General features: G+C 41.7%; 1 protein-coding gene across 3 annotated transcripts in view; it reads left to right on the top strand.

Annotated features, from left to right (window-relative positions):
* Window positions 1-20,680, top strand: part of PIP5K1B (phosphatidylinositol-4-phosphate 5-kinase type 1 beta) — a 180,722-nt gene that overhangs the window by 34,701 nt on the left and 125,341 nt on the right. For all 3 annotated transcript variants that reach the window (XM_036433877.2, XM_036433873.2, XM_036433881.1), the window contains one exon: window positions 12,785-12,915. In XM_036433877.2, the coding sequence (XP_036289770.1) occupies window positions 12,785-12,915 (131 nt within the window). The remainder of the gene's footprint in view (window positions 1-12,784; window positions 12,916-20,680) is intronic.

Genomic DNA, 20,680 nt, shown 5'->3' with positions numbered 1-20,680 from the left:
CCTTGTCTGTAGTGTGTAGGAATAGTATTAAGGATATTATGCTAGGCCACATTTAGGAGGGCTGTCTCAGCGTACACGGTAATATTTCTAGAAGGCTAATATAATAGCGCTTGCAATCCTGTTCTATCTTAAATCAAAAACTTCATTTGCAGTTGATGGCATATCTCTTTTAAGGGCAATTAAGTGTGCATAATTTTCCACCGCTGAATACTTGAGAACAGTATTTTCCTGCTAATAAGAAATGTTTGCTTAACATGTTTTTCCCTTTTAGTGTGAGGGCGTGCTTTACCCCTAATCATCTAAGTGGGTGGAGATCATTTAAAAGAAACCATGAATCACCTTTTCTTTGTTCTGCCTTTTCTATCACACTTAGAGAATCAAATCTTCTTTCAAACAAGTGCATACAGTGGGATCTTGTTTAAAAGGATGCTTAGCAATAAGGGAAATTAAATATAAAGTGGATCTGTCTTAGACTTCTTCCAAGATTGTTTAGTAACGAATGGGTCAGAATGACCTTGTGTTGGGACAATTTCACCATAGATGGTCCATGCAGGCACAGAGGAGGACATCGTTATAATGGTACTGAAGTTTCTTAATTTTTGAAAATGTAAATAGCTGAAGAAATTGTATTAGAAGAGTAGTTGCCAGCCTTAAAAGTAACAGAACGCCCCAAAGTCACTTATGAAATCACTCTTCCTGGGAGAAGGGGGTGATCTTGTCTAGCTGCCATGGGAGCCATGCCTGGAGAAATGCGTGGCAAAGCTGGACCCAGGACAGTAAGTAGGAGACCAAACAGAATGGAGAAGGACAACGTTGAAAGCATGGAGACCAGCAGGAATCACGAGGCAAGTGTAGGCGGATGGTTTGGCTGAAGTTCTGAGTTTGTGTAGAGGCGATAGGATCTGTGGAATGGCCAACACAACACTTCCCACCAGAATCTGTGGCCCTTCTTCCATAGCAAAGCTGTGAGGCCAGCCCTCCTAGCATCTTGGTGAGGCCGTGTGGCTCATCCTTGCTCATGAGCTGTGAGTGGGTCTTTAGGATCTGGACAGTAAATGGATGACACACTTTTAAAACTGGGGGATTTGGAAAGCTTTTTTTAAAAAAAATATATTTTATTGATTTTGTACAGAGAGGAAGGGAGAGAGATAGAGAGTTAGAAACATCAATGAGAGAGAGTCATCGATCACCTGCCTCTTGCACACCTCCTACTGGGGATATGCCCGCAACCAAGGTACATGCCCTTGACCGGAATCGAACCCGGGACCTTTCTTTCCCCAAGCCGATGCCCTATCCATTGAGCCAAACCAGTTTCGGCTGGAAAGCTTTTAAAAGGCACCGTGTTTTTGTTTTTCGTATGAACATAAACCATTTTATTATAATGGTATAACTTGCAGAACCTTCTATTAACTAAGCATATGCTTGTTCTCATGATTAGTTGATCAGACCAGCATCTTATAAGGCTGTTCAAGTATGGATTAAGGAAGAAGTCGCCAAACAGGAGGATTGGGTGCTGTTTGCAAAGATGTGGGAGAAGTATAAGGAAACTACAAGTGATAGTTCAGTATCTTGGGTCAAAACGTTGGCTGAGAGGTAAGAGAGTGGTAAGGTTTCTAGAACCCAAATCTGGAGAGGCTCACAAGAAAGGAGCTGTAACATTCAGAAGGACACACCGTCTGAGTCAGATCCACCGGAAGAGAAGGGAAGGAGTAAACACCTGATGTCACCCTCAGACCTCCCTTTAATCTTGCTGAGGAGGTTCCCATTGGCCAAACCCACGAGGGAAGCCGGAGTTGGGAAGCCCTTTAATGGAGCTGCACAGGGCGCGTCCCAGGACCCAGATCAGTGGGGAGGGGGCTTCAGAGCCAATCTGGAGGAATATCCTGCATTATTACTCCTTGTACGGGTAGTAGGAAGTGGGGAGTGGCATCCTTCACCATTACCGCTTCTCCCATCAGCAGCTGCACTTGGAGGACTTTGACCATTTGCCATGGTCAGCAAATTGCAGCTCACAAGCCACATATGGCTTTTTGGCCCCTTGAGTGTGGCTCTTCCACAAAATACCACAGCCTGGGCAAGTCTATTTTGAAGAAGTGGTGTTAAAAGAAGTTTAAGTTTAAAAAATTTGGCTCTCAAAAGAAGTTCCAATTGTTGTGCTGTTGACTAATATTGAGTTTGCCGACCTCTGCCCTAGCCTAGGGGATACCACCACAAGCAGGCAGTACAGCACCTGACAGAGAGAAGCACTCCAAGCAGGCACCCCCACAGTGGGCTGTTCCTGATTAAGAAATAAATGTGTTCAGGGTGTGCTTTTCTTTTTTTTACAGAAGTTAGCATTTGGTGGTTTATTTATTGCAGTTAGCACTAGTAGGAATGGGAGTGTAGAAAATCTTGAAGCGCAAGCAAGGAATTTACTAGGATCATTTCTACAGAAAGTCCAAAAAACAGTGGAGGTTTTGACGCTGGGAGATCATAATTTTTTAAAAGCCTGAAATGATGGGTCATGTGGCAGGTGGAATGGAACACAGTGAGCAGCTAACCCAAACCGCGTGTTCTGAACAGGACCTGTGAACCAGCCTAGGACAGTATAAACTGGAAGGCTGGGAGAATTTTAATCACATTGCAAGGTCAGGTGCCAGCCTGAATTTGGGGAAGGAAGTGATCAAAGTCCAGTTTAGTGATCATCCTGAGTCTATAAAGGAGCTGGGTTGTGAGATATGGAGACTGAAAAGGAATGTTGGAGAGCTGATCTGTCAGGAGTAACACTTATAGGGTGGAGTGTGGAGAGAGGGTCTGTCCATCATGTCCAGCCTAGGAAAGAGGGCTTCGGTGAGACCACTCCCAAGTGTGATATATGTTCGCTGGAGCCTGTGTGTGTGTGAGTGCACGCGCGCAATAGGCAGTAGTATTTTCTGGGAAATTGAAAGGACGAGAGAATTGTCTGTCAGCTGCTCTGATCGCCATCAGAGCAAGGTCAGGGGGAGTTTGGGGCTGGGTGGTGCTTGTTGATTCCCAGAATTTCAGGACAATGACCTGTGGCCAGTTGAGGGCACAGAGATGGAGATTAGCTGATATGTGCTCATCTCTGAGGAACTGCCTGCCAGGGATGTGTTCTCCCGGAAGGTGAGGACACAGCTGCCGCTTGTAGGGACAGCTGCAGCTCTATGACGTCATCCCACAGAGAAAGCGGTGGATACACTGGAGTGCCTGAGACATCTTAACTGTTCCCTTCCAGTAAGACCTTTCCTTCTCCCTGCAGCAGGCAGGCAGAAAAGAGAAAGAAGCCCCCAGCCCTTTCTGCTGGTGGCCAGCTGTGCTAGGCCAGCTGAGTTAGTGGCAGGGAATGGGAGATGGCTCCCCCAATATGGGAGGATGGAGATAAGAGGGAGAGATCAACCAAAGGACTTGAGTGCCTATGAGCCTAACTAGTGGTCAAGGATAACAGGGGAGTGGGGGCATGTGTGGAGGGGTTCGGGATGGGAATTGGGGAATGAGGACAAATATGTGATACCTTAATCAGTAAAGAAATTTTAAAATAATTAAGTTTTTGCTTTAAATGGACTATACAAACCAAATCCCTGCATGAGACCATTTTGAATGATCTGAGATTAGAAATGAGCAGGAAGACCTTTTGTTCTTGGAGTTCCCAAAAGGGTCATAGGCCTGCCCTAAGTGTCATCCTAAAAAGCAGATGATCTAAACCCAGAATAAATCACAGGGGATAGAAAGATGAACAAATCCCAAGCATGCCTTTGTTATCCCTCAAAATGTCTTTATAAACATGGCAATAGTATCTTCATTGGAGGATATTCCTTTTCTTGCCTATAACACAAAATTTAGAAACTTTGAGAAGCACAAGCTTGAAAGTAAAGATCACCCAATGTCACGCTGCCCAGAGATAATTATTGCAGTTAATTTTCTTCCTGTCTTGTTTTCCTCTGTAGATGTGTATAAACACACTTGTGAGTTTGTGTTCCTCACATTTTATTTTATATCCCACTTTTTTCAACTTAATATTTTTAAATATATAGTGCATTTTTAAAATTATGGTTCAAATGAAGCCACAATTTGACTGGAACTTATTAAGTACGTTTGTCAAATATTTTAAGAATAGACTTGGACTTAATGTATGAATCAATGATGTGAATGGGAAAAGAATAGTGAATTTAACGCCTAGGTTTAGATATTCCATCAAGTTATAGGTAACATTCATATTATCAAATGAAACAGCCACTTGTTGAGACAGTTATCACAACTTCCTTAAAATGTATTATGGTTTTTCTGAAGCCATGTTTTCCCACCCTTGAAGTCACTCCTAAATCTCCTCCAGAGGTTCTCCTTTCTCTGACTAATCCCAAAATGTTGACCTTGCTCAGGGCCCTTTGAGAACGTTCCCCTCTCTCTTTAGGTTACTTGCCCAGCCCTTTGATTTTCAATACCATTTATATCCTGAAAACACTCAAGTTCAAAATTTCAGCCCAAACCTCCATTCTGAGCTCCAGACTTGTATCTTGACATCTCCATTTGGAAGTCTTGTTGACATCTCAAATAGAACTCTTAATCTTCCCCTCAAAACTGTGTTCCTCCTTCAGTCTCCTCAACTCAGTAAAGCAACCTCAATCCTCTCAATTACTCAAGGAAAACACCAGGAATTATTTTAATGCTTTTCTAGCCCTCATTTCTAGCTCTTAGTAAGTCCTGAGTATCTCCTTGCAAAATATAGGGTGTCCTCCCAAAAATGTATTCACACTTCACCAGCTGATAGCTCAATTGATATTTCTTTCTTTTCAAATTTAACCCATTGGCATTAATAGTTATTCAAAGTGTGTCTACATTTTTGGGACACCGTGTATATCACGCATTCAACTCTTCCGTCCATCTTCCTATTCATTCCCTACTCTCAGCCATCCACATCTCAATATGAACCACTGTCTCCTAATCGCTTTCCCTCCAGTCTGTTCTCCAGGCAACAGCCAAATTAGAATGCTGCTCCCTTATTGAAATACATCAAACCCTAAACATGGCCTCTGAGGCCCAGATCTAGATCTTCCTGCCTTTCTAGCCTCCTATTCTGATGTCCTCCCACCATAGTTGACCCACAGTGGTTTGCTTTCTGGTCCCTGAACTGCCGCTTCTCTCTGCTCACAATCAATTCCCCTCACCTTCTCATGTGATTCTCCGTTCCTGGAGGGCAAGGACTCTGGCCAGGTCAGTTCTGTATGCCCAGTTTGTGGAAGAATGCCTGGCACGCGATGGGTACACAGCCAGCCTTTGTTGATGTGACCCATCTGTTGGCTCATGCTCGCCTTTCACGTCTCAGCCTGCATATCCTATCCTCGGTTAGACCGCTCCTAGCTCTGCCATTCTAAAGTGGTCTCCACCCTTGTGATCTCAGCTACATTACCCTGTTGTTTACATCACTGACAACAAATGTCATTATGTATGCATATCTTTGTTTGTTTAATATCTCTTTCCCCCTCAAGACACAGACACTCCCATGAGATCAAGGACAATGTTTTTTTGTTTGTTTGTTTATTGTTTGGTTTTTTGTTTTGTTTTGTTTTGTTTTTGCTCATGCTTTCCCTAACACCTAGCACAATGCCTAGCTCTCAGAAAAATCTCTTGAGTGAATGAAGTTCTAAGGGGAGCTCTTCTCTTTGTTTGGGGCAACACTGGGAAAAATGCCGGAGTCAGTCTTGAAATAGAGGAGTGTGGTACACAGAATAATGGAGCCCAAAGACATCTGTGTCCTAATCCCTAGAACCTGCGACTATATTGCCTCACGTGGTTAAAGGGAATTTGCACGTGTATTCAGTTAAGAATCTCAAAATGGAGAGATTATCCAGGACAATCTCAGGTGGGCCCAATGTAATCACAAGGGTCTGTATAAGAGGGAGGCAGGAAGGTCAGATCAGAGAGTCAGGTGTGTTCACGGAAGCAGAGCTGAGAGAGAGAAAAAGGGAATGCGAGATAGAAAGAGGTTAAGAGAGAGTGAGACAGACTTGAAGATGCTGCTGGCCTTGAAGGCGGAGGAAGGGGCCACAAGCCCAGAAATGCAGCCGGCCTCTAGAAGCTCGAAAAGGCGAAGGAATGGGCCCACCTCCAAAAGAATCCGCCCTGCCAGCACCTCGATTTTAGGACCTCCAACCTCCCAAACTGTAAGAGAATAAGTGCATGTTGTTTGAAGACACAGTAATCTGTTACTGCAGCCTTAAGAAACTAACACAAGGAGGGGCCAGAGAAAGGGTTCAAGGAACCTGAAGGCGAGATGTGGTCTTACATCTTTTTTATCGATAGAAGGATTAGGCTTGCCTACCGGCAAACTGGCTCATTTCCATAGTCCTACAATCAGTTTCATGCCGTTGATTCCTCTTTTTTTTTTCCTGGAGTTCCATCCTTGCCTTCTTTCTTGAGTCTACGTTCAGAAACAGGAGGGAGAACCTGGAGCTGGACTTGAACCATGGAAATGAGGGACAGGGGCGGGTATTCCCTGGCTGGACAAGGATTGCCTTCTCTTGCTTTTAAGAGGTGTCACTGAACCCCTTTTTATGGCCTCGTTTAAGGTGTAATTTAGAATTAGACTCTCTAGACCTGTGGTTTGGGGAAAATGAACTTTCTGAGAAAAAGAGAAAGCATTGGATCCCCTTTTGGGGAAAATACACACAAGCAGAGATTTCCATGTGCAGTTACTAGGGGTTCATGTCCTTGGAAGTTCAAAGGTTAGAGGTGACTAAGCAGGAAGGATTGATCGTGGCCATTTCGGGTGATGTCAACAAGTGTTTATAAGAACAAAACAAACATCTTTTTTCATATTGGATGCAGGAGTCTGGGTGAGGTAGGGAGGAAGTAATATGATAAGATGGGCTTCCGTGTTGAGCTAATGGGTTTGTTCTTAAGGCCGCAGGGAATACCAGGGACCATTAAAGGGTTTCAAGCAAGGTAGTGACACAATTACACCTTTACTTTTGAAAAAAGCCACTCTGGCAGCATACCCATTGGTTTATTATAATCTCATAATTAGGGGTGAAACACCTTAGGGGTGAAAAATGCTGTTGACATGAAATATTTTAATACTTCCTTCTGCAGCCAGTGTTATCTGATAGCATATTAAGTGATCTAATTTCATAGACATTGTGCTGTATGAAGCAGTTTCCTGTAACTAACGTAAGGTCATTAAACTCTAGCTGTTGTCAGGATCATTGCTTCCCTAATAGCGGGTGTGCGTAGACGGTTAGCCTTGTTATTACTGTCATCATCATCATCTCCTAGTTCCAGTACTTCTCAGCTTCCATCAGATTCATCTCCAGCTGAGGAAATTCAGACAGCTGAAGCAGTGTGCAGTGGGGAGCACTGGCCTGAGGCCTCCCAGGTCAGGGGAACATTCCCGGCTCTATCACACACGAGAGAAGGAATTTAGATCAAGTTAATCTCCCAAAGCCACAGTTGTTCTTTGTTTTTTTTGTGTGTGTGTTTTTTTAATCATAAAATGGGCATTATAAACCCTATTTCTGTAACAACTGTGGTGATCAAATGCAATCATTAAAAAATATAATGCTTTGAAAAATAGACTACATTACAGACATGCAAGCTGACATTCATTTTCCTCTTAGAATTACCTTCATCCCTGAACAAGTTTGGGTGAGGAAAGAGGATCTATGGAAGTAAATGTTTATGATTTGCTTTTGTAATATTCTATGGTTTTCTCTTGAAGTATCAGATGTTTTAGAGGTTTTTCTAATATCCAGGCTTGTGACCTCCACTTAGCCCTCGAAAAGTGCTGAATCAAAAATAGGCCGTTTTGCTATGTTCTGAAATCTAGCGCTATGTGTTATAAAGGAGTCAAAGGTCCCCTTTGGGAAGATGGCCCGTCCTCAGTTCTCCGAGAGCCTATGCAAAGCCGTGCAGAGGAAATCGGAAGGGCTGAGCTTGTGTGAGAAGCTGTAGACTCGCTAAGGACTTGCTATCCTGCTGGTGGGGGTCCCTGAGAAAGGAGGAGAGGGCTGATGGCTCAGAGTTTGCAGGGAGAGAACTGCTGGTTCTCAAGGAGCAACCACCTGCAGTACGTGGAAGGTTCTTGGTCATCATCATGACTTATTACTAATCTGCTAATCAGAGACACTCCAGGCGGTGGTTCAGTTTTCGTTATCAGCCACGTCTTGCTCCGGAGAGGCTGTGGTAGGAAATACTGCGGCCTCGCCCACCTGTCCGCTGCGGGGAAATGTCAGGTGATGGGAACTTTACCCCTGTGACTCAAGAAACCACATGCACCATGAGCACGACCAGACACTGCCTTGAAGTAAGCAAGAGGCTTTTTAATTACGCCCACACGCATCAGTGCTCGGGCATTTACTTTTACCGAGAGACGGACCGGAAACCTCCAGGTGCCTGTCCTCCTGTGACAGCCTCCTTGTGTTTATAGCTCCGCATGTTACTAGCAGTGACATTAACAGTGGTCTTCATGCTGGTTTACCAAGTGGCTTACAGGTTTTCCTTGGACTTCCCTGTTGTTGCATATGACTTAAATCAAATAAAACATTTTTATCCCTACATCAAAAGGAATGGCTTCACCAAGCTGCTACCTTTGCTTGAGGTCAAGCTGCCAGACTTTAAGGAGAACTTCCGACTTTGATTTTAGGCTTATTCTGAAAACAACAACAACAAAAACATAAGACAACAAAACGATGGGTAAACATTGTGGGCTTCGCATCCAGACTCCACCACACACTAGCAATGTAATGGGGGGAGTCGCTTAACCTTGTTGGCCTTAAATCTCCCACCTGGAACATGGTGTGGTAGTTGCTAATTTGCAAGGTTCTTGAAAGGGGTTAAGTGAGTTCAGAGGTTATGACAGGCTGCAGTGCTCCTGTGTATAACTTGAACTCCAGAGCCAAACTCCCCGGGTCTGAGTCCTGCCTCCACCTCTGCACTGTGTGACCTCGTATAAGTGACTAACCCTCTCTGAGTCAGTAAAATGGAGATGATGACAGTACCAACTTCCTAGGGTCATTGTGAGGATCAAAGAGTTCATATAACCAAAAGCACTTAAAACAGTGCCTGCCCCTTAGTAAACACTGTATGAGTATGTGCTATGATTGTGACAGACGGTGATAATCATTGTGGTTATCCATCAAGTGTCCGGCACAAATGGTTGATCAAAAGAGATTAAGGTTTTGTTTTGTTTTTTGCAGTTTCTATCACTTCTCCCATCAGAGCACTTGCATTTTAAGAAGCCTGAAGGGAAAAGCAATTGTATTACAAGTCTGTTTTTTGTTTTAACTAGACCACATGTGTCAAACACAAGGCCCGCGGGCCAAATCCGTCCCGCCAGGCCTTGCAATGTGGCCCGCACCGCGCTGTCATCACTGCACTCCGCTGCATTTCCATCACAATGACAGTTTATGACTGTTCAGTAAACCATTCGGCCCGCGATTTAGGCTGGATTTTAGATTTTGGCCCCTTCTCTGATTGAGTTCGACACCCCTAAACTAGACAGATGTCAACAGGGGCCTTTCCAGAATCTTATTCCTTCCGGGACTCAGAATCTGATCTTACACCACAGGGGAAAGGTGGCCTTTCTTCTCAGTGCCCCTTAAAGCAAGAACAGATCTGACCCTCACCCCACACCTTCTCTGAGAAATTGTGGGGCTGCACCCACCGGGCTGGTTTTGATTTTGGTTTGGTTTTCAATGCCCACTGATTTATTTATTTTTTTGTAAGTCTATTTTTTTAGAGTAAGTTAACAGAAAAATGGAGAGGAAGGTACAGAGATTTCCCACCTACCTCCTGCACATGCACAAACTCCTCCACTATCAACACCCCCCACCCCCACCACCAGAGTAGTGCATTGGTTGCAATTGATGAACCTGTGTGAACACATCATCACCCAAAGTCCCCACTTTACACTATGGTTTGCTCTTGGGTTGTACGTTCTGTGGGTTCAGACCAATGTGTAATGATATGTATCCACCATGATAGCATCACTCAGAGTATTTTCCTGGCCCTGAAAATCCTCTCTGTTTCTGCTTAATCATCCCTCCCCTCCCCCAGCCCCTGGCAACCACTGATCCTTTTACTGTCTCCATGGTTTTGCCTTCCATCTGTTTTAACAAGCATTCCAGTGAATCTCCTGTTTTCTAAAGTTTGAAAACACAAGATATAGACGCCTACAACCTTGACTGCTTTCTGTTGCTGGGGCGGGCAGGGGAGGGGGCGGAGGGCCATCAACAAAGACTCGGCTACTCCATCTGTTTGGCAGGTGTTCCAGCCCATGAAGTGTTAAATGACTGAATTAAGCAGAAATAGAGTCAGGTGGGGCGTGGGGAGGGGAAGGCAAGCTTGGAGAGCATGTGGGGCTATTGATAGGTCTGGAACAGAACGTTTTTGGAGTTGGGTCGTCTGGAAAGTACTGATGTCACATCTTGTGCCGTATTGCTGGAGTGATGGATAGGAGGAGAGATGCCTTTTGAATTTTTATGAGAGCTTAAAATGAGAAGCATGCCAGCCTTCAGAAGTCAGAGCTGTCGGTACAAAAGGTCACCAGTGCCAAGTGGTGGCATGGCAGAGCTCAGCGAGGGAGTATTAAAATAGCAAACTTTTTTCTTTTGTTTTGTTTTCTTTCTTTTTTTTTTAAAAAGCACCAGTTGCTCTATGCTCTTGAGTCTCAGTCTTTTGCCATCTCGTAGCCCCCAGGATCTTTAGTAAAAAGACAAGTGAAAAGAGAAAACCACCAAGACAGTCTTCCATCTCCTGCAGGGAGGAGGGCAGTGGTCGGTGGTTGTCCTCGGACGAAGGGCTGTGGAATATTTACAGTGGAGGAAGCAAAGCAATTAAATGGTGGCTTCATGGGAAAGTAATAGTGGGGTGACTACGCAGGACAGATTGATCGTGGCCATTTCAGCACGTATTTATTGGGGTCCCCAGCCCTGTGCTAGATGTGGTTTGTCTGGGGTTCAGCCTTGGGTGACTGAGGCTTCTAGTGCCTTAGAGAAAGAAACCAGTCTTGTACATTATACACTGATGAACAAAAGGATAGATACAGAGACAGTAAAAGAAACAGACTGTCAAATTATAGCAGGGAGGTTAGGGAGATATGGAGGAAATAAGAGATCAACTGAAGGGCTTGTATGCATGCATATAAGCATAACCAATGGATGAAAAACTCTGGGGAGGGAGGGCATGTATGGGAGTGGGGATGGGGTGGGGATTGGTAAGGAATGTACACATATAATACCTTAATAAAAAAAGAGAGAAAAAAAGAAACCAGTCTTGGCGGTGGGGTGGGAAGGTTATAAGATATTAGTTTTGGTTTGTATATGCTGGATGTGAGATGGTAGAACAGTATCCAAATAGGCTTACAGGGCCTGAGAGTCATGTGCATTGGGTTAGTTTTTTAATCCATTAAGAAAGGATTGATTATATAATTAAGGAAATCTAAGGGTCAGTGATCAAATCTTTAGGGAGGCTGCAGTTATAGCAAATTGAATATAAGTCAGTAAAGGAATGAGGCCACCGGAAAAGGTAAAAGTTGTCCTAAGACCATGTTCTATCATAGAAATCAAGAGGATACTTCCCCCCCCCCCCCCCAAGAAGAGACATAGGTTCTTTGTTAAAAGTGTGAAGAAATAAAAACAAATAAAGCATGTTGGGGGAGCGGGGGGTGGGGGGGGGGAGTTGCTAAGTAAAAAAGTTAACTCAAAAAGAAAGTATTGTTTTACAAAATAGATAATTTCTGTTATATTCACTTGAGTCAAGGTTTCTTAACCTCAGCATTGTTGATGGTTGGGCTGGATAATTCCTGTGATGAGAAGCTGTTCTGTGCATTGTAGCATGTTTAGTAACATCCCTGGCCTCTACCCACTGGATGCCAGTAGTAAAACTACCTCACCAGTTATGACAACCAGAAAATGCCTTCAGACAATGCCAGATATTCTTGGTTGAGAACCACTGATTTAAGTATTAATTTAGCTCCTTCTGTATACATAGTATTACATTAGGCACTGCAAGGCATAGAAATATGATACATTTTCACCATTGAGAAGAATGCATTCAAATTGATTTATTCTATATCTCCTATTATGTTGATTACAACTATATATACATATATATTCATATACACACATGTCGATATATAAATGTGAAAATAATTCCCCAAATTAACATTATGTCAATTTAATTATGGAATGATACTGGAAAAATGGTACTTTGGAAAGACTGGTGAGCCATTGCTATGTGTTTTATCATAGATCGGTATAGGAAATTTTGATTGTGGATTTATATCAATGGTGATATTAGTAAGCAATTTTTAAATTAAATTTTGCGTATTCCTAAAACTCAAATTACTTTTTTGTTCTCTCATTTTTTATGAAGACAAAATATTTTTCCTGACCCATAAGTACAGTATAGAACTCCTGAATTTTTTTTAAAAAATGAATGTACCATTTATCTTTCGGTAGAAATTATGGTGCTACCTCTTGAAAGTGTTCTGGCAAGTTTCACATTTCTCAATAAAAGAAAGATGGAGATTTGGGACTATAATTCGACTTTTAAAATATCAGTAGGAAGGATTACCACAAGTAATTTCATGACAAGGAAAGTCCTTGGTGTTGGGAATGAACTCTCCATCAAAAGCAGCAGTCTGTGGTCTCTCCAAACCTAGCTTCCTCGTCGCTGAGGAGCAAAAAAAGGAAATCTCCCTCCTTTTTCGCAGCTGGTAACACTGAACAAAGCCCCGACTACTGAAGCTAAACTACTGAAGCTAATCCCGGGACCCGTGTTTGCTTTGCAGACTGCATCCTCTGCCATCAAAGGTGCTATCCAGCTGGGAATAGGATACACAGTGGGGAACCTCACTTCCAAACCAGACCGAGATGTTCTCATGCAAGACTTCTACGTGGTGGAAAGTGTGTTCCTGCCCAGGTAAGATTTGTTTTGTGTGTGATGTTTTCATGCTAAAGAACCCTCCTTGTGACACCCCACATTGAAGACTTGGCCAGTGCACACGCAGTGCAGCGCACACGCAAAGCAGCCCAGCTGGTGGTTGCTTCCTGTGGCGTCAGGTGGCCTGCATTTTCTCTATGGAGAAGGGAAGCAGGTTTCCTCCTGGGGACCAGCGGTCATTAGCTGTGATACTGCCTGAAGGGCCTTGTGGAGAAAGACTGAGATTCAATGGGAAAGAGTGCATGCTTTACAGAGTAATGTCTGCATAGGTTTAGAATAAGAGGATGTCCAAGCAGCAGCAGCTGGCACCAGGTTCTTGTTACTTCTAGTTTAAAGGGGGGGCTGAGAGGACCCACAATTAGGCATGCATCTGAGTTCACTCATTTAGCTCCTTTTTTAACTTAACTCATTCCACTTAATTTTCCTCAAGAAAACTTAGGATAAACCCAATAGTTTGATACCATATTTGCAAAGACACCCACGTTACCCATATATGCTATCTCTGACTTTATTGTGTTGGATGAGGGGATAATCAATTCAGCAAATAAATCTGAGTTTGGATGGTGGTGATGGTTGTACAACAGTGTTAATGTACTGAATGCCACAGCACTGTGCACATGAAAATGGTTACAATAGCAAGCTTTATATTTTGTCTGCCAAAATAAAGAAAATAAACCAAAAATTTAAGTTCAGTACTAGCTTAGTCTAGGAAGAGAAGTCATCATTATTAAATTGGAAATGTCACCACTACTGACATTTTTTAATATAAATATTTGATTATAGATACAGCATGTTTTCCTATTATAATGTTTCTGCTTTTACCTAAATATGTCTTACTACTCATGGTCTGGCAAATAAATTTGTTTTAGGGATTGGAGGTAATTATTTTGTCTTTGGGTCTGTGAGGATTGATTTGTCAGACACATTTATTTTTTTTTAAATATGTTTCTTCAAGATAAGCCACTTTTGTTATTAATTATTACTGGACTTGTATAAGAATGACTGGCTGACACTTCAGCTCTCAGTGTTCTCATTACCTTACTTTTTACAAAAGTTTTCAGAGGATGCCTCGCTAGCATGGCTCAGTGGTTGGGCACTGACCTATGAACCAGGAGGTCATGGATCAATTCCAGGTCAGGGCACATGCCTGGGTTGTGGGCTCAGTCCTCAGTGTGGGGCATGCAGGAGGCAGCTGATCAATGATTTCTTCTCATCATTGATATTTCTCTCCCTCCCTCTTCCTTCCTCTCTGAACTCAATCAATATATTTATAATCTCTAGAGGAGTGCTACTTACATTTATCTGTATGTCCAGGAGTCTGTATACACACACACACACACACACACACACACACACACACTACAGGCCCAATGCACAATACTGGCTAGAAGTAAACCTGTAGGTGACTGTGCCCATCTAGTCACTAAGGGGTCCATAATACTGAGTGTCTGGTATGAATCCAGACAGTCTCATTTTCCTTCATAGCTCATGGTTGAAGAATAAAGTTGATCTATCAAAGTTTTTGAAGTTTGCTTTTCTGTGGTCCTTTAGCAGGTACAAGAACTAGTTTCCACACAGAAAATGGACAACTCCAAGGCCTAAGATATAATCCTGTTTGCTTATGACACTACTCTTCTTTCTAGAGCTAGAAATTGTTCCATGTTTTTGTTTTTAACAGTCTGTTTATCACTCAAAAAAAAAATGCATTAACTACATACTTTCATATAACTTCAGGAGGTCATGAGTTTGCCTTATCCTTTTGGTATGATCTGATAGGCCCATGATTCCTATAAATGTGTTCTCAGGATGTTCTAGCTCTCATGGTCTTCCAGGGCCTTTTCCCAGACATGTCAGACTTATTTTTTTTCTTCAGCTACAAAGAACAAGGGGAGCAGAGGCCTTTTGTGGGAGGGCGGCTGGCAGTGAGTAGCTGAAGATGGTTCATAGAGAAGGACATTCTTGCTGATCTCTTCTCCTCATGGTGTCCAATCAACAGAGCCAACCAGCGCCGGGCACTTGGGGAGAGCATGGGCCAACATGTAGTCCCCAGACCTGCAGTATCAGCATCACTTGGAACTTGTTAGAGATACAAGTTCCTGGGCTCCACCCCAAATCAACTGATTCAGAAACACTGCAGGTGGGACCCAGGAATCTGCTTTAATAATCCCTCCAGGTGATTAAAAGTCAGAGAACCACTGGCCTAGAACATTACTTCTAATTTTAAGGTATAATCTTCCTAGTAAATAACAAAATTAGTTCTTAGACTTATTACTTGTAAGAATCGTGTAATAAAACTCCATGATTTAAAAATTAATCTTAAATATTAAAATTATGTCTATTTCATGCCGAAACTGGTTTGGCTCAGTGGATAGAGCATCGGCCTGCAGACTGAAAGGTCCCAGGTTTGATTCCGGTCAAGGGCATGTACCTTGGTTTTGGGCACATCCCCAGTAGGGGATGTGCAAGAGGCAGCTGATCCATGATTCTCTCTCATCAATGTTTCTAACTGTCTATCCCTCTCCCTTCCTTTCTGTAAAAAATCAATAAAAATATATTTTTAAAAAATTATGTCTATTTCGCAACTAAATTATACATGACACAGTATGAGATACTTTACAATAAGGAGCACATAAACAAGGTCTTCATAGGCACTTTTATATATTGACAAACTATATTATATTAGTTTCAGGGGTGCAATAGAGTGATTGGGCATTTATATTACTTACAAAGTGATCACCCCAATAAATCTAGTACTCATCTGACACCATACATACTAGTAGTTATTAAAATATTATTGATTATATTCCCTGTGCTGTACTTTACATCCCCATGACAACTTTTTAATCTGGAAATTTGCATTTTTTAATCCCTTCACCTTTTTCACAATTTCTCTAACCCTTCCCATCTGGAAATCATCAGATTGTTCTCTCTCTCTCTCTCTCTCTCTCTCTCTCTCTCTATATATATATATATATATATCTATATATCTATATATCTATATATCTATCTATCTATCTATCTATATACACACACACACACACACACACACACACACACACACACACTACAGGCCCAATGCACAAAATTTGTGCAAGAGTAGGCCTTCTTTCCCCTGGCTATTGGCACCAGCTTCTGCACCCAGGTCCCGCGCTTCCCTCACAGCCCTGTCTACACCCAGAAGGTTGTTTTAAAGGACACCCGGCCTAATTAGCATGTCACACTTTTATTTTATATATATTTTTATTCATATATATATATATATATATATATATATATATGAGTTTTTTTCTGTTTATTTTATTTTTTAAATTCAGCCTATAAGTGAAATCATATGGTATTTATCTTTATCTGATTTATTTCACTTACGTAGTATAATACCCTCTAGGTCCATCCATGTTGTCACAAATAGCAAGATTTTATTTTTTTATGGCTGATTAATATTCCATTGTATGCATGTGCTAGTGTGTGTGTGTGTGTGTGTGTGTGTGTGTGTGTGTATGTGTGTATCACATCTTGATCCATTCATCTATTGAACACTAAATTGCTTCCATACTTAGCTATTGTAAATAGGGCTGCAGTGAATATAGGGGTGCATATATCTTTTTGGATTAGTGTTTTGTATTTCTTCAGATAAAATACTCAGCAGTGGAATTGCTGGGTCATATGGTAGTGGTTCTTTTTTATTAGGAATCTCCATACTCTTTTCCTTAGTGGCTGCACCAATTTATAATCCTACCAACATTGTACAAGGGCTCTCATTTCTTTACATTTTCATCAACACATTTGTTTGCTGATTTATTGATGGTAGCCATTCTGACAGGTGTGAGGTGATATCTCATTGTGATTTTAATTTGCATTTCTCTGATGATTAGTGATTTTGAGTATGAGTCCACATATCTATTGGCCATTTATATGTCTTCTTTGGAAGTTTATCCAGGTATACTGCTCTTTTTTTAATCAGAACGTTTGTTTCTTTGGTATTAAGTTGTATGATTTCTTTATATATTTTGGATATTAACTCCTTATTGGGTATATCATTGGAAGATATTTTCTCCCATTCAGGTTGTCTTTTTGTTTTGTTCATGGTTGCCTTTACTGAGTAGGATCTTTTTAGTTTAATATAGTCCCATTTATTTATTTTTTTCTTTTATTTTCCTTGCCCAAGGAGACATTTTCAAAAAACATTGCTAAGAGTGATGTCAAAGAGTTTACTGCCTATGTTTTCTTCTAGTTTTATTGTGCCAGGTCTTAAACATTTAAGTCTTTAATTCATATTGAGTTTATCCTTGTATGTAGTGTAAGAAAGTGGTCTAGTCTTTTTTTTTTTTGCAAATATATGTCCAGTTTTCCCAATACCATTTGTATATTCTTGCCTCCTTTATCATAGATTATTTGACCACAAGAATGTAACTCTTGTTTATATCAGTTAGCCTATTGTAAAAATTATTCTGTTATACATCGACCTCAGCAATCCCAAGAGCCTATCAATGTTGTTAAGGGAGGACGTACTGCACCGTCTTTTTACTATAGCAATCAAAATGCCACCAAAAAGAAAAAAGAAAAGAATAAATTCAGTGTCATGATTGTGGCAATGGTTTCCCTGGGGTATACACATGACAAAATGCATGAACTTTATTGTATGCCAATTATATCTTCATAAAGCTGCCCAATAATGCTTCCTCCCTATCCATCCGAACCCTACACTTGCTGGAGAGGAGCATACCCTACACTTGCTGGAGAGGAGCACGAGGGCAGGTGGGGTGGACTGGCTCTTGCTGGAAGCAACTGAAGCATTCTGAAGCCTCTGGTGAGTCCGTCCAGATCATGGAGGGAACTCATTCCTTGGGGTGCCTTGAGATGTTTTCATCACTGCTGCTGTGAAGCTGCAGAATCCGTTTCCCTTAGCAACCAAGTGTATTGTGTTATTATTGATTTATTTATTCATAAAATGAGTCAAGGTTATTTTTAGATAGTATGTATTTGGTCTACAGGTTACTTCATCTTATGAATGGAAAAAGCTCTGAACCTGATTAAGATTTGAAGGGGAATATAAAAGCCCTGTCAGTGATTGGGTTCTATTCTCTTGCAAAATCACCAAGTAGATGAGTAGAGAACTATGACCAGATCTTAATATTTTGACCCCACGTTCTGTGTTATGACCTTAAATTCAAGATTGCAGATAAATTTTCATGTGCAAATAAGATTAGGAGGAAAGGATGTTTAGATGTGGTAGTTGCAAAAGAGGTGGCAAAGGGAGGTAAGGTTTATACAGCTATGCTTGGTTCACCAACTATGAACCAAGCATAGCTGTATTGATATAGATACATATAACATATAATACTTAATGTTGTTCATTACCATCCATCTTTACAAAAAATTTACATATGAATTAGCCAAGGCCTTGAGATATGAAGTGGCTTAATCCAGAGCTATACAACCAGTAAGTGGTAAAGCCAGGATTTGAACTTGAGGGGGCGGGGGAAATGGCTGGCTCTAAAGGTTTGTTTTTTCCCTGCCTTATGGCAATGAAGCACAGGAACAAAATTTCTGCTTTTTTGAATCAGAAAACAAATCCATCTTTTACCTTAGAATTGTGACCCTAAATCTGCCTATGTGGCCCCTTGACCAGCATCTCTGATCCATTCCTCCTCTCCCCTGCAGGAGGTGCCATCACTGCCTTCTCCGGGTGGGAAATTTGGTTGGAATGCTGGCAGTAAAAGTTATATATCTCTGTTTTCAAAAATAATTACCTAACTGAAGAGTTTCTCAATTTTCTCCTGCCTTGTAAACAGAACTGAGCTTGATGTGAGGATGCTTACAGAAAATGGACTGCCCATAGTGGTGGAGGGCCTGCTGTTCAGGATTTATTTGAATAGCTAAGGAGTACCCTCACTGGGGGAGAGAATTCCTAACAGAACTGCTGTGAGGGTAGAACATTATTCTAAATGCCACGCAAACGTATACATCAAAGGTTTATGTAAGTATTTCCAGACATCAGTGCTAGATGTTAGATTTTGACACACTAGCCAACTACCTGCCTAGCAGGTAATGCTGACATAAACTCATCCAAGAATTGTATGTATCCTGTGGAGTCAGCACACTACAGCCCACAGCACAAGTTGGCTCTTTGCCTCTTTTTGTTAATAAAGTTTAATTGGAACACAGCCACATCCAGTCACTTACACATTGCCTTTTCCACAACAGCAGGCTTGAGTAGCTGCAACACTCTAAGAGATTGCTCCCTGTCCCAATCTATACAGACATTCTGCACCAAGTTTTAGGTATATGTGCATAGAATACAAAACTGTCGCAATTCTCTTCTCAGGATTAAGTGAGATACAGCTGTTGCTGGGCAAGCCAATAATATGTTATATCTTCAAGTCAAAACTCTTTTTAAGTATTTGCTCAGCCTCTGTTGTGGGGCTGGTTAGAAACTGATTTCCTAGCAATAAAAGTTATATACCTCTTCCTTTATTTCAAAATAAAAGATTTATTGCATGTACCAAATATTATATAACATTTTAACTTATTTGGAATTGTGCCCTGAAAGCACAATTTCCTGGTATGGTAATACCACTTGGGAGGTTTTAACATGTAAATAATCAATGACACACAATGTAATACAGTGAGTGACACCCGGAATACATTATTTTGTTTCAGAATTTAAGCTATTTTCAGTTGCCAACTTTGTTGTTGTTGTTAATCCTCACCTGAGGATGTTTTTCCATTGACTTTTAGAGGGAGTGGAAGAGGGCGGGAGGGAGGGAGAAAGAGAGAGGGGAGGGGTTGACATATATGTGAGCGAGACACATTAATTGGTTGCCTCCTGACCATAGCCAGGGATCAAGCCTGCAACTGAGGTACGTGCCCTTCATTGGAATTGAACCCGGGACCCTTCAGTCTGTGAGCTGGCACAGAGCCAAACCAGCTATAGCTCAGCTACTGACTTCCCCCCCCCCTCCCCTCCACATCAGTAAAGCTACTGACTTAAAGACTACTGCCAGCTGATTGGCCTCAAAAGGTGATTCCGTCTCCTGTCCTACAAGGCAGCTCAGCTGAGGGGGGGTTGGCACCAGCAAGGGGTATGTCTCTTGTTTTGCTTTGTTTTTCCATCCAAAAGTACTATCTCATTTGGCAAAAGAGAGGACCAATTTCTATTTCACTAGTTAAAGAGAGTCATGTGTGGAAATGAGAGGATCTCCACCTTGCCTGAATTGGCAGGGCTGCTCTGGTGTGGATCTAATTTCCCAATCTTGTTTGTTTCTGACCACATTAGGCCCTTACTTTCCCTTCCTGGCCTTTGATTTCTTTATCTGCTAAATGGGAAATATCAGATGGTGGCTAATGTCTCCTTAAGCTTCAACACTATAATCCTAAGCATCTGTTGCCATTAAGAAATGTGTATTTTTGGACTTGCAGTGAGCACTGGCTTTGGCTTTAAAAATTGAACTCTGGCCCAGCCAGTGTGGGTCAGTGGCTGAGCATTGACCCATGAACCAAGAGGTCACAAAATTGATTCCTGGTCAGGGCACATGCCCAGGTTGCAGGTTCAATCCCCTGTAGGGGGAATTTCTCTCTCATTAATATTTCTATCTCTCTATCCCTTTTTCTTCCTCTCACTCTCTAAAATTATTAAAAGCGTCTTTTTTTTTTAATTGAACTCTGTTCATAAAAGTTGAATATCAAAATGCCAGAGTCAATCCATGTTCAAGTTGGACTGCTTCTTAGTGAAATAAGAGAGAAA

Source organism: Pipistrellus kuhlii, unplaced genomic scaffold (assembly GCF_014108245.1).
Source record: "Pipistrellus kuhlii isolate mPipKuh1 unplaced genomic scaffold, mPipKuh1.p scaffold_m20_p_12, whole genome shotgun sequence".
NCBI classification, from domain to species: Eukaryota; Metazoa; Chordata; class Mammalia; order Chiroptera; family Vespertilionidae; genus Pipistrellus; species Pipistrellus kuhlii.
The sequence above is the reverse complement of the archived record's forward strand: the minus strand, read 5'-3'. Positions and strand labels throughout refer to the sequence as shown.